The sequence below is a fragment of the Euleptes europaea genome, chromosome 7 (genome assembly GCF_029931775.1).
Source record: "Euleptes europaea isolate rEulEur1 chromosome 7, rEulEur1.hap1, whole genome shotgun sequence".
Taxonomy (NCBI): Eukaryota; Metazoa; Chordata; class Lepidosauria; order Squamata; family Sphaerodactylidae; genus Euleptes; species Euleptes europaea.
The window spans coordinates 57176654-57189742 of NC_079318.1; the positions used below are offsets into that span (position 1 = coordinate 57176654).

The 13089-nt window shown below is 41.5% G+C and overlaps 1 protein-coding gene across 1 annotated transcript in view; it reads left to right on the forward strand.

Moving 5' to 3' along the window:
- The first annotated feature begins 602 nt into the window (after nucleotides 1-602).
- Nucleotides 603-13089, forward strand: part of PLEKHH2 (pleckstrin homology, MyTH4 and FERM domain containing H2) — a 64724-nt gene continuing 52237 nt past the window's right edge. The window contains exons 1-2 of the mRNA XM_056853619.1: nucleotides 603-725; nucleotides 9271-9333. Coding sequence (XP_056709597.1) covers nucleotides 603-725; nucleotides 9271-9333 — 186 coding nt within the window. The remainder of the gene's footprint in view (nucleotides 726-9270; nucleotides 9334-13089) is intronic.

Here is a 13089-nt window from a genome sequence, read left to right on the forward strand (position 1 = left end):
ATTTCTAAACTGTCATATTTTTAATCCCTCTCACCCATACAAATAAAATAAAAAATATATTTATATACAACCTATGCTATATGTCTGGCCATGTGCAACCCTCCCCTCTCTCTCTTGTTTCCTGGCATATCAACATCTTCACAGGTAGGCATTGCATTTTGGGAACAGTTGGGCCAAAAAGTTGCCTCCCTGATATAGTTGCAAGATGTAATGTCATTATGGATTTAACTGGAATGTTTAAAGTCCAGGGAAGCTGTATGATTTGTTGAAGTTTTGCTTCTTCAGCAGGCGTTGAACTGTTACATACTAACTGTGTATAGTTTGTGCAAAGTCTATAATTAGCATACAGAAAATTTAAATATTTAGTTTTGGCACAGTGAGTGTTCTTAATAGCCCTGACAAAAGCTTATATTGGCCTTTGAAACATTTTAAACATACACCCTTCTAGTTTTATTACGTTTGTTGAATTAAGATGTGTAGGAACATGTTTTGTATCCACCCTGTTTTCCATAACATTCATGTATGTATATATCAAGTATGAAAACACACAACTATGTTAAATAATTATCTTTATGAACAAATATTTTATCCACAGCAAAGATATGGCAGAGTTGCTAGAGCTGGAAGGCACAATAAACTGGAAGGAAAGATGCATAGCTCTGGAGTCTCAACTGATGAAATTTCGCCTTCAGGCAAGCAAAATTAGAGAGCTGTTAGCAGAGAAGGTAGGTCTTAAATGTTGCAAGATAATTGCTTAACTAATAATAAATACTATCTTAATTATGAATTCTGTTGGCTTAAAGATATTCCTAGCATGTAATCTGGTTGATTGGGCAATAATGGATCTCTAGATTTGTGGACAGTTCTGCTCTTTATTTTTATCTAGGAAAAATATTCTGCAACGGAAGCAGGATTGTGGCCTCTGGCACCAACCCAGCTAAGGATGATCAAAAACATGCTCTCACATGCATAATAATTTGCTGAATCTGAAGATGATGGCATAAATCTGGTGCACATTTAAATGGTATCAAAATGTGCACTGAAAATAGATGCCATCTATCTGCCCTGTGTTAATAGAATGAATGTTAAAATTCACATCCTTATCCTTTCTTTCCCCTGCCAAGTCACAGCTGACTTATGGCAACCTGGTAGGGGTTTCAAGGCAAGAGACGTTTAGAGGTGGTTTGCCATTGCCTGTCTCCGCGTCATGCCCCTGGTATTCCTTGGAGGTCTCCCATCCAAATACTTGCCAGGGTTGAGGCTGAGAGTTTGTGACTGGCCCAAGGTCACCCAACAAGCTTCCATGGCAGAGTGGGGATTCGAACCTAGGTTTCCCAGATGCTAGGCTAACACTTTAACAACTACACCATGCTGGCTCTCTCCTTATCCTTAATAAAGTACAAATAACTTTTTTAGGCACTATTACAGTTGAATTGTGGCATATATATCTAATTTGCTATCTTCATAATGGACCTAATAATCATTAAGATTTTGATGGATTCCATTTCTGTGGCATGGAATAGTTCTATTGATATCTCATCTACTACTGGTGGCTTTGTTTCTCCCAATTGCTTTCAGCTTTCACATCACTTTCAAAAATTAGGTTTTTCTTCAGAAGATTCTTCTTGGAAAAAATCTGTCATCCTTTCATCTGTTTTGTATAGCTCCTCAGTGTATTCCCATCTTATTTTTATTTTGTCCTGGTCAGTTAATGTATTACCCTGTTGATCTTTCAGCTTGCGTAAACATGCTTTAAATCCCCTTTGATAAGCTGGCACTTTACATTGGAAAATACATTGCCTTTGCCTTTTCTAAAATTTACATTTTTCTTTCCGCTAATACACAAAATAATAAAAATGATAGGCAGAAACAAACAAAAATGCTATCAGGACAAGACCTGAGACATAGGTGGCCTTACTTGAGTCAAGCTTTTAAGTGTAGCCAGATATTCAAGTGCTCAGGGATCAGAGTAGACACACCAGAGTTAAATAGTACTGTAGGTTCATGCTGGGCTGTGATGACTAAATAAATTGAACAGACAATATTCCAGATTCCTTGTCAAAGTTCAGATCCAGAGGGACAGGCATGTAGGAGAATACCCTGAGAAGTACAGAGCAAGTTTTTGCAGTGCGGGAAGGCTCAAGGGATTCAGGAAAGAACAAAAACAAGGGGAACATAAGAACAGACCTTCTAGGTTAGATGAAAGGTTTATCAGTCCAGCACTGTGTTTCCAGTAATGGACAGCCAGTGTGTCTAGAAAGTCCAGAAGCAAGGTATATGAAGGCCTTCTCCTTCTGTGTGTGCCCAAGCAACTCTCATGCAAAATATATGACTTGGGAGATTTCCTTTTAGCAATCATGTTAATAGCTATACAGACAAATTTCTAGGGCTCCAAGTCTACTCCCTTTTAAAAACCCTCTAAATCCTTTCACGTTATTAAATCTTATGGCAGCAGATTCCATCTGTCCTAAATCTACTGCCAGTAAATTTCATTGAATAACCAAGTATTAAGAGAAAATTATTTCCAACTCCAGCTATAAAGAGAACATTATTTCTGTCTACTTCTCAATCCCATGCATATTTTTAGAAATTTCTATCATGTCCTTCGTCAACCCAGTGTCTACATTAAAAAGTCCAAAAAGCTTTATCCTTTCCTTACAGGGAAAATGCCTTTGTACCTCTCAATCATTGTAGTTGTATTTTTCCAACTCTATAATACCATTTTTGAAAAATCATGACGAGAATTCTACACAATATCCCAAATGTGGCTGCACCAAAGATTTGTGTAAAGGCAGTAGGATACAAACAGCTCATTCCTGGGCCCAGCAGCAGCTGGGGATGGTGTGGCCAAGGCACTGCCACAGCACCTCCAAGGAGGATTCGTGGCTGCTGCATGGGGGGAAAAACCCTTTTAAAAAATAAAAATGGGGGAAATAGCTCCATTGAAAACAGCGATGCTGCGCCAACAAAAAGATGGCACAGCACCGCTGTTTCTGAAGGGGGTGTTCCCGGGCTGAAAGGGGTTAAGAGGCTGCTTACTGGCAGCCCCGCCTCCAGAACACCCTGGGAATACCTCCCAAGGTGCCAGCGTGAGCACTTGCGCCAGCAGGAGGCCAAGCTGGCGTCCAAGGGCTACTCTGGCGGGGCAGTCCTGGGGGGCTGCTGCAAGTGGCACTACGCCGGTGTCCAGCATCCGTGCCAGTTTGCATGGTGCGAGTGGCACAGATGGCGGCATAGGGGGCTGGTCGCTTCCTAAGCCCATTCGGCCCTCCGGCCCAGGAATAGGCTGCTTGTTTTCAGTTCCTACAGTTTCATGGCTCCCTATCTTCTTTCCCATTATGTAATGTAACAGTCATCCATCAAGGAGACCAATTTCATATTGAGAAACGATAGGTTTCTTCTTCAGGTTTTTAACTTGTTTTGTCTAGCATTTCAGGTGACCTTTCACTTTTGTGTGTATGTGTGGAAAGTCATTTTGTTATGATTCATGACAGGAGTGCCATTTTTGAATGTTTAGAAGGGTATCTTTAGCTTCTTTTGAGGTTTTTGCATCCTTTCAATAATAGTTGTTTACTGAAAAATGACTACAGAAACAGGAAATAGCTATGGCTTCTTTTAGAATTTCTGTCCTTTTGCCTTATTAACAAAAATGACCTAAATTGGGGGGGGGGGGAGTGTATGGAGAGTGAGGAAGAGGAGAGAATGAGTGGACAGTGTACTATATTAACTGAAGGTCTGGTGGCTAAATGGGGAGAAATATATATGCTTCATAATTAGTTTATATGCTGGAGTAGTTGAACTTTAGCATATTTCCCTCTGGTTTTGCAAATCAGTTGTCCATCTTTATGTGCTGTTCATAAGCTTGGATAACTTTGAGCCTACTCCTATTCTTCTGTTGTAGCAGCTGTGGTGCTTTTAGAAGTTTGGTGCCACAACAGCTAAACTGGCATGCTGTTCCTAGCAAGTGGAGAACTATCCAGCTCTTCCTCATTTGGTGATGTGACCTCTTTCAAGTACTGTATTAGGAGGATGAGGATGCCTTCAGCCTTTAAAAGTTCACACAAGATGCCATCAGGCATTCCTTCATTCTCAATTATTCCAAAAACTACTTGCGTACTTAGCAGAGACTTCTATAGAATAGGCTTGTTATTCATCTGGTTACCTTTGTTGAATAAAAATTTCATCCAGGTGAATAAGCAGAGATGCTTTACAAAAACAGAATTCTCTTATTTTAGGCCCCCAGTTATTAATGCAGGAGTATTGGGCAGTTTTCCTTTTTGTGGGCTTCCTAGAGATAGCTGGTTGGCCACTGTGTGAAGAGAATGCTGGACTAGATGAGCCTCTAGCATGGCTCTTATATTCTTAAGTACTGTAGCAATAGTAAACCTATTCATCACTGTGGTGGCCAGAAATATTTACAGTGTTCTGTTGAAGAGAACTGTAGGGTATCAGATTGCTGTTGCTTTTTATATTTCAGCTGTTTTTCCTGGAAGGTCTATTTTTACATTTTTATTCACATATGGCTTTTCTCTGTACATTACTGGAACTAAAAGTTGCTCAGAAGAGTAATTTGATTACTATCATATGTTGAGTAGTAATTTCCTCTGAATTAGGTATTTTGTCTGGGACGTGTTAAAATCTGGCTTTATTTTTGTTTGTTTTTTTCCCTTACTGATGGCTTTAACTTCTTTTTAAAAAGTCGTAATAATAATATACATATTATGGTGGGGCATCCCCAAAAAACCAGGAGATATCCAAAATAGTGTGGCTACTTTGAAGTTCAGATATGCGCAAGTGGTTTTAATGTGCTGAGAAGTGGCTAAGTAAAGAACTTGGGGGTTCTCCTGGACCCAGCCTTGCTAATGGATAAGCAGGTCAGTATTGTTGCTAGGAGTGCCTTCTTTCAATTACATGTATCTAATAAGCAGGCCCTATCTAGATCCTGCCAACTGGCTAGACAGGGCTGCCTTTGAAGATGTCTTGGAAGCTCTGTTTGATACAAAAGGTGGCAGCAAGATTCCTTTCTGAGGTCAGTTGCTTGGAACATGTAATCACTGTGCTGTGTGAACCCCACTGGCTACCTTTTTGTTCATCTTCAGTATTCTGTACAGTCCCACATTGGGACTGTGCATGAGCAGCTCTGCTCCAGAGAGATTCTTTTCCTAGCTTAAAAATTCCAATAGGGGGCGCTGAATCCTCTCTCAGAGCCATTGCAACCATTTCCCACCCAAATGGTCACATGGTCTGAGCAAGGAGCACCCCTTCCCTCAGTTCCTTCTGAGAGCCAGCATGATGTAGTGGTTGAGAGTGATGGACTCTAATCTGGAGAACTAAGTTTGATTCCCCACTCCTCCACATGAGCAGCGGACTCTAATTTGCTAACCGAGTTGGTACTCTCTCAGCCCCACTTACCTCACAAGGTGTCTGTTGTGGGGAGAGAAAGGGAAAGAGATTGTAAACTGCTTTGATTCTCCTTAAAAAAGGTAGAGAAAATCGGCATATAAAAACCAACTCTTCTTCTTTGTTGCTGATGGAGTAGGTTCATTCTAGCATCTCTCTGTGGTCATTTTTTTCAGGAATTTTTGAGGATTTTTTTCTCCAGTGGTTTTTTAGACAGCAGACTAGTTGTAAGACTTTCCTTATCAACAGTTTTCTACTTGGCCTGAACATGTCAATTGACACACACACCCAATTCTGAGGCGGTCGGTGAAATGGTTCAGAAAGGCCTCTTCAAAAAGTGCTTCAGCGTGGAGCTAAAATGACCCAGACAGACTATCACAATCTCTGTCTATTTTTTTCTGGATGAAAGGCACAATGTTGCAGCTTGTAAAGCCTGTCAACAATTTACGCCAAAGGCTCACAGCGACAGGGCATCAAAATTGAAGGCCACCCTCTGGGGAAAGGCTCTCTTATCCTCAGACCCAACTGCCAAAACAGCAGTGCCTGAAAAGCCTTCTGAACCACCCTTGGTGGTCTCTACTAAGTCAGCTCCGATGGGCTTGAGGTTGGAGCTACAACAGACTCAGACTCGATCCTGCTTCCTTTCAGCTCCAAGGAGTTCATCGGAACTGCCAGCAAAAAAGTCAAAATTGAAATCGAGGCACAAGGAACAGATGAAGTTGAATCCAAAACTTTGATCTCACTCAGTTCCAGCCCCGGAACTATTGCTTGACCTTGAAGAGTACCATCCTGCCGCCGAGAACACCGTGTGGAGAATCAGGCTGATGGAGTCTTAAAAATCTGGAGAGGATAGCATGTGACAATGTAGTTTGTCAAACTAAGCATTTCTAGGTGACAGGCAAGCTGAATATCTGTCTAAAATTGCTTGACTGATTTTGCCAGCCCTCAAACTCTGTAGAAGCACCTTGGTCTTATCTCTTACGTCTTGTTATACTATAATGAGTTAAGCTAATCACAAGTTCACCTACAAAGTGGCATGAACCAGCGTAATTATAGTATCATTCCCTTTGAAGCAGGCGGAAGGTCCATTTTGCTATGCCTACCATTTGCAGTATCATTATTAAAATGTGGGCAAAGATTTCTGGGATATGGTTCCAGAAATGGAGATACAAGTGCAGACTGTTCCATTCCCTACTTAGCTATGCAGTCTAGAAGGATAACATGGTTGATGTTATTAAAAACCTCTGAAATCTCAAGATGAAGCTACAAGATCTGTCTCCTGGCAAAGGGTTGTCAACCAAGGTAGTTTAAATCCCCAGACTTCCAAAAGCCAAACTGAAATGAATCCAGATAATCAGTGTCATCCAGAAATGTCTTGAGTGGAGTGACCGCCAGCTGCTTAAGCACATTTTCAAAACGGATCTCATGAGAGCTTCTTTAGGATCAGCCTATTCACAATTTCCTACAAAACAATCAGGACCATAACTTCTCTCAACAAGGGACATGGACTCAATTTTTTCAATGGCCATCCCCTTTGTTTGGAAGCCCCTCTAAGAGCCAAGCAGGGTAAAGGTTAAGCAAATAGGTGCTAAGTCACACTTCTCAAAGTATCTTGACTACATTCTCAGGTAAAAGCAGCAAGAAGTGCCTCTGGAAACATCAAGTATTTATACTGCATTCAGAGTGGAGTCTAGGTCAGAGAAAATGGGACCAGCTTTATCCATGAAGTACGTATGAGACACATCACAGGCCACAGTGAGGCTTTGTTCATGTTATCTGAACAGACTTGAAATGTCTATCCTTAAACAGTTTCTAATAGTTTAGCAGAGAGCTATATTGATATGCCTGGGGGTTTGTTTCATTAGCCACTAATCTAGGGAAAACAAGAAGAGTAAGCCTAATGAATTTAAGCTTGAATGGCCTCCTGTTCTCCTGGGTGGCATTGATTAAGGAAAATGTAGTAATACAGCTGTACATCCTTCTTGGCATCCCTAAAATCCCTTGAGCCCTGATAGTTTTAATGAAAAAACACCTTGCTCTGAAATATTAGCAAAGTCCTATGTCAAGGCAGCCATCCATAACAAAACATCTGGTAGCACACAGTTTGAACACCTTATACAATCTGTTATTTTCACAGCAGCCAGCCTGCATGAATTCATGAGCATTCCAGGATCTCCAAATTACAAGATCAAAGTTTAGAACCTGCCAGAGAGCTGCCTGACTTACCCTTATTGCAAGTTCATGCAAAACTATTTATCGTATTTTCTTAATGCAGTCAGCTTTACAAGAAGCTGCAATTAATGTTGGCGTTACTTGATTAACTAGCTGTGTTCTGCTTTCTACATGTATGTTTAATTACGATATTTAGCTCAGGAACACTTTGGAAATTTCATGTTTTTTCTGCTTTGTTTTGTTTTTATTCTTCTCTTCCTCCAAGAAGTTCAGGGTGGCATACATATTGTTGTGGCTATTTTATCCTTTGGAAAATAGATTAAGAGATAGTGATCAGACTGTGATTACCCTGTGAGCTTTGGAGAGAATAGGGATTTAAACATTGGAATCCTGTGGAATGAAGGGATTTCTGTCCACAGAGAGCCACCTTCTTGACACCACCTCCAGCCCAAAACGCTCCCCTGGGGCTTGGGCTCAACCATGTTTAGGAATGATCAGATAAGTTGTTTTCAGTGGATAGTTGGTCTGCAGTAGAATGGTTAGATTCGACTCCAGTAGCACCTTAGTGACCAACAAGATTTTGGAGGTATAAGGTTTTGAGAGTCAAAGCTTCCATAGTCAGATATGAGAAGGAACGAACATAAGAACATAAGAAAGGCCCTGCTGGATCAGACCAAGGCCCATCAAGTCCAGCAGTCTGTTGGAGATCTCTGAATCTTTATATCCCAATCAGAAAGTGGGAGAGGTGTTGCACTGGACTCACATCTAACTGTTCTACTGCAGACCAACACAGCATGGAGGTGCTACTGTTAGGATGAAGCGTTGACTCAGGAATCAAGGTGACTCCTTTTCTGGATCAGGTTGCAATCCTCCTAAATGAGCAGGTTCGTGGGTGCTGCTGGACCTGGGCCTATTGTTGGAAAAGAAGGTGGCACCACTGGTAGCCAGGAGTGCCTTTCACCAAGTTTCACATACAAATACCCCAAACTAAATTTCTTCCATAGCATTCCCATACTGATTGATGTTGTCTCTGGTAGGTTGTTAATTTTATATGAAACCTCAAGGGGATTTCCTTTTTCCACTTGTGTTGGCATTTAGTTGTTTTTGGACTTACTTGGTTCTCTTTGCATTCATTTCAGTGGACTTGGAAGAGTGAAACACTGCTTAGGGTTACACTGTTTTATCTTATCTTTAGTGGATCAGTCTATGAGCCCTGAGTCAAGAAGCACCTAATTCAAATCTCAGCTCAGCCATTAAATCTCTAACTGGCTTTCAATGAAGCACTGACTCTGCGCTTCTACAATATGGGGGTAATAATTCTGGCCAACTTTATAAGGTTGTAAGATTTACTGTGTTAGTGTATGGGGACTTATTTAATATCTCAGGGCAGTGACACTCAGTGGCCTTGGAGCCACCCCTGTGGCTCTTCTGAACATTGTGTCCCAATGAGGCATCTGCCTCATGATTCAGGAAAGTGGGCACAGCCCTGGACCAGTGGGTTCTTCCTTTGAAAGAGCCACCTCAAGAGCAATGGGTAAGCTGCATACTTTGCTGAGGTATGAGCCTCAAGCCAGAGATGAAGCTGATTTGGTTGATGGTGAGGATAATTTGGTTGACGCTTTATTGATGATGATATATTTTCAGTGATGGGGCTATCAAGGGAGCTTGCATCTTATACATACTTATATCTCTGTACAGATGCAGCAGCTTGAAAAACAAGTTACTGATGCAGATCGTCAAGCAGAAAAAGCTTTTCAACAGGTATGTTGATAATGCATGTATGACGGATGCTCTTTTTTGTTTATATAAATATATAAAGGTCAGAAATACACAGCATACAAAAGGATTTTTGAAGAAAAGCTTAAAATTGTTTTATTTGTATCTTTGAGGTGAATGTAAAAGTCAGGTTGACCGTGTCTCATAACATGAGTGAGGCTTGCGACAGACATGGATAAGGAATTTATGATGATGATATAACAACAGTTATATACAAGTGATATTTTGTAATTCAAGATGTATCTAAGGTGGTTCACAATACAAGTGTTGATACTTATATTTTGTATGGAGATTGATTTCTCTTGGCAGTCACTGCTTTGTTTCATACACATAAGCTTCTACAAACAGTAGTTCATAAATTGGTGGAGTTAGAAGAATATACACAACTTCCCAGTTTTCATCTTTAAACTGGCCTGGGATCACTCTTTTCACTGGAGCTATTTCCCTTAAAAACACTTAGAGATCACCCTTTCAACACTAGAGATATTTCCCTTTATAACTGGTTATGGATCCTCCTGGATCCTAATACCAGAGGAGATTCCTCTACCGACAGCTTGCAGCTCAGTCATCTGTCTCCACACTGTCTCTTAACAGCTCTGCTTCAATTGTCAGTTTCCCAACTGTCAGTTTTCTAATTGCCATCCTTAGGATTCCATTTGAACTCATTGTCAATCAAGGGGGTTCTATGACCCGAACAACTCCTCAGAATGTACCATGTCTGTCACAGCATATTACCTGCAACATCAGTTTTCTGAATCTAAATGTACTGTTTCAACACCCTTTTAATGTAGGAATGGCAATGAAGAGTTAAATATGTGGACTGACATATGTATAGAATAATATGGTTAATTCTTTATGGCAGGGGTGGGGAACCTTTTCTCCACCAAGGGCCATTTGGATATTTATAACATCATTCGCAGGCCATACAAAATTATCAACTTCAAAATTAGCCGACCAAGCCCCAAGCAGGAAGCTGCCCCAGATGACCCCCCCCCCCGCATGGGCAAGCAGGCAGGCATCCAACTGGTGGCACAGGATGGTCTGTTGCACCAGCCGGGCGTAGCCATCCAGCCGCACGCCGGAGTTGCTCCTGCTCTGCATGGTCAGGGTCGGATTCTACAGCTGGCTCCCACTACCTCCACCTGCAAGGATGAAATGAGGACACACTGGCTAAGAACTCGTCGTCCCCCCCCACCGTGCATTCTGGCCCTGCCTCCTTTAACCCCTCCATTGTTACCACTTCTGCCCCCAGACCTCTTGTAGTACAGAGCGGATACGTTTCTCCATGGCCTGGGTGGGAAAGGGTTACACAGTTTCTTGGGTGGTCTTAGCAGCTCCATAGCTAATGACTCTTCTGCAAGGGTGGGGGGGAAAGGCTCCTTTTCTCGGCAAAACAAACTCACATCCGCATTGAATAGAGGCTATTCCTGTCTGCGGGAGGGGGCGGATTGCCAGTCTTAGATCCTTCTGAGCTAGAGATCTGCCAGGACCCAGGAAGGGCCAGACCAAATGATTTCACGGGCCTTAAACGGCCCCCGGGCCTGACGTTCCCCACCCCTGCTTTATGGACTGATCGCCTTTCTCTCTTTGAAGACTGCATAAATAGCAGTTGATTCAGCAAAGAAGAAAATGAAATCTGAGGGAATTAGGCTCTCTAGAAATAGCTCAGTGATTTTCTACAGTGAAGCATGGTTGGTCCTGCTGTGGCTAAAGTTTCCATATCTTTCTGCAACCTCTGCAAATGGCAGACATATGATTTCCAATTAATAGATGCAAAGAGAGGCAAGGAAACAGTCCCATGTGAGAAACCATTCAAGAGATGTGCACTTGTTTTTTTTTTTTTTTTTTGCAGAACTGTTGCACTAGCATATATTTTATTTCATGTGCACATGTTAGAAAACCATGACTGGCAGAAGATTCGTGTGGTAAAATAGTCATTTGTGCTCACTGTATTTGTTTACGCCATGTTGTACCTGAAAATTATGTCTGTGTAGAAAAGGCTCATCTTCACATGAAGAAGCCCTTACTAGAGTCACAGACCCATTTCAAAATTTTGTGAGAAAAAATTGATATGGACAGAAGCTTTGAATTCTTTGATTTAATTTATTAGCAACCATTAGAGTCCTCCCAGATTTGCTTAGCTGGTAAAGCTGTAGTTTTAATAAAATGTTGTGAACAACATCATCACGCAGAGAGCCAGCGTATTGTAGTGGTTAAGAGTAGAGGACTCTAATCTGGAGAACCGGGTTTGATTCCTCGCTCCTTCACATGCAGCCTGCTGGGTGACCTTAGGCCAGTTAAAGTTATCTCAGAGGTCTCTCAGCCCCACCTTCCTCACAAGGTGCCTGTGGTATGTGTGTGGTGCGGAAGGTGAATGTAAGCTGCTTTGAGATGCCTTAACGTAGAGAAAAGTGGGGTATAAAAACCAACTCTTCATCTATATATCTTGGTATGCCTGGCTTGTAATGCCTTCACAGTGTTAGCTAGAGTGTGTGTAGAAATATGCTAGCAATTTGCTGATAACTGAGCCTTGACTTTTATCTTCAACAAGGTTTTTCATTTCATTTTCTTTGGGCACGTTTAGCTCGTCCATGACTTTGTGCTAGAATATGAGCTATGTTTATACAAAGGGAGAAAAAAGTATTTGAAGGCCTTTCTCTTCTAGAATTAGGCAAGCTCTGTGGTTGGCCTTTGTAAATATGTTAATTGACTAATTAGTACAACATATTTCTCTGCTTTTGTCAATGTGATCTAGAGATCAAGTTTGTGTTTTGCTTCTGTACAAAGTTATCTGCTAATTTATCTCACAAATGTATAGCTAACTGTTGAACCAGAGTTCTTGATATGAGAAGGCAAAAACATGCACGTTGTATCCATTAAAGGAAGTACACACGTGTATAGTAAATGTCCTTTCTTCCCTAATAGGCAGGAGAGCATTTAGCCTCTGGGATAGGGTAGGTAGGACTAATAATGGGATTGCCAACCTCCAGGTGGTGGCAGAAGATCTCCTGCTATTACAACTAATCTCCAGCCGATAGAGATCAGTTCACCTGGAGAAAATGGCTGCTTTGGCAATTGGACTCTATGGCATTGAAGTCCCTCCCCTCTCTAAACCTTGCCCTCCTTAGGCTCCACCCCAAAAACCTCCTGCCGGTTTCGAAGAAGGACCTGGCAACCCTAACTAATAAGCACTTCCTGAAAAATGAAGATTTTATTGTGCTACAGCCTTGTTTTCTTTATTTCAAAAAGTTATGTCTTTCTGTAGCTATTTGTTAAATAGAAATTGCAGATTCAATGTCCCTTTGAATGCCAGATTAGGGGAGGCACAAACATTAGGGAAGACTTCTGCCTTCATACCCTGATAGTGGCTTCCAAGAAGTATCTTGCTGATCACTTTTAGAAACACGGTGCTGAGCTACCGTAAATGAATCCTTGTTCTGATTGAGTACAGCTCCTCTTATGGTTCTCACAGACATTTGTTGTTCTGTGTTAAAAGGTATGTATGCAGAGTATGTATGCATGCCATTTACTAAATGAACGTACAATGAAAAAAGCTAATAAATATAAATGAAAACAATTGGGAGATCCGCAAAGACTTGTGGGTGGCATCTCCCTTTCCTTTTCCACACAGTTTCCTCTTTACTTCCCTAAAAGCCTCTGTGGCCCCTTCCCTTTTCTTGCCTGCTTCTCTCCTTCCCACACACCAGCCAGCCTACCTTTATCTCCCACACCATCTTAAGT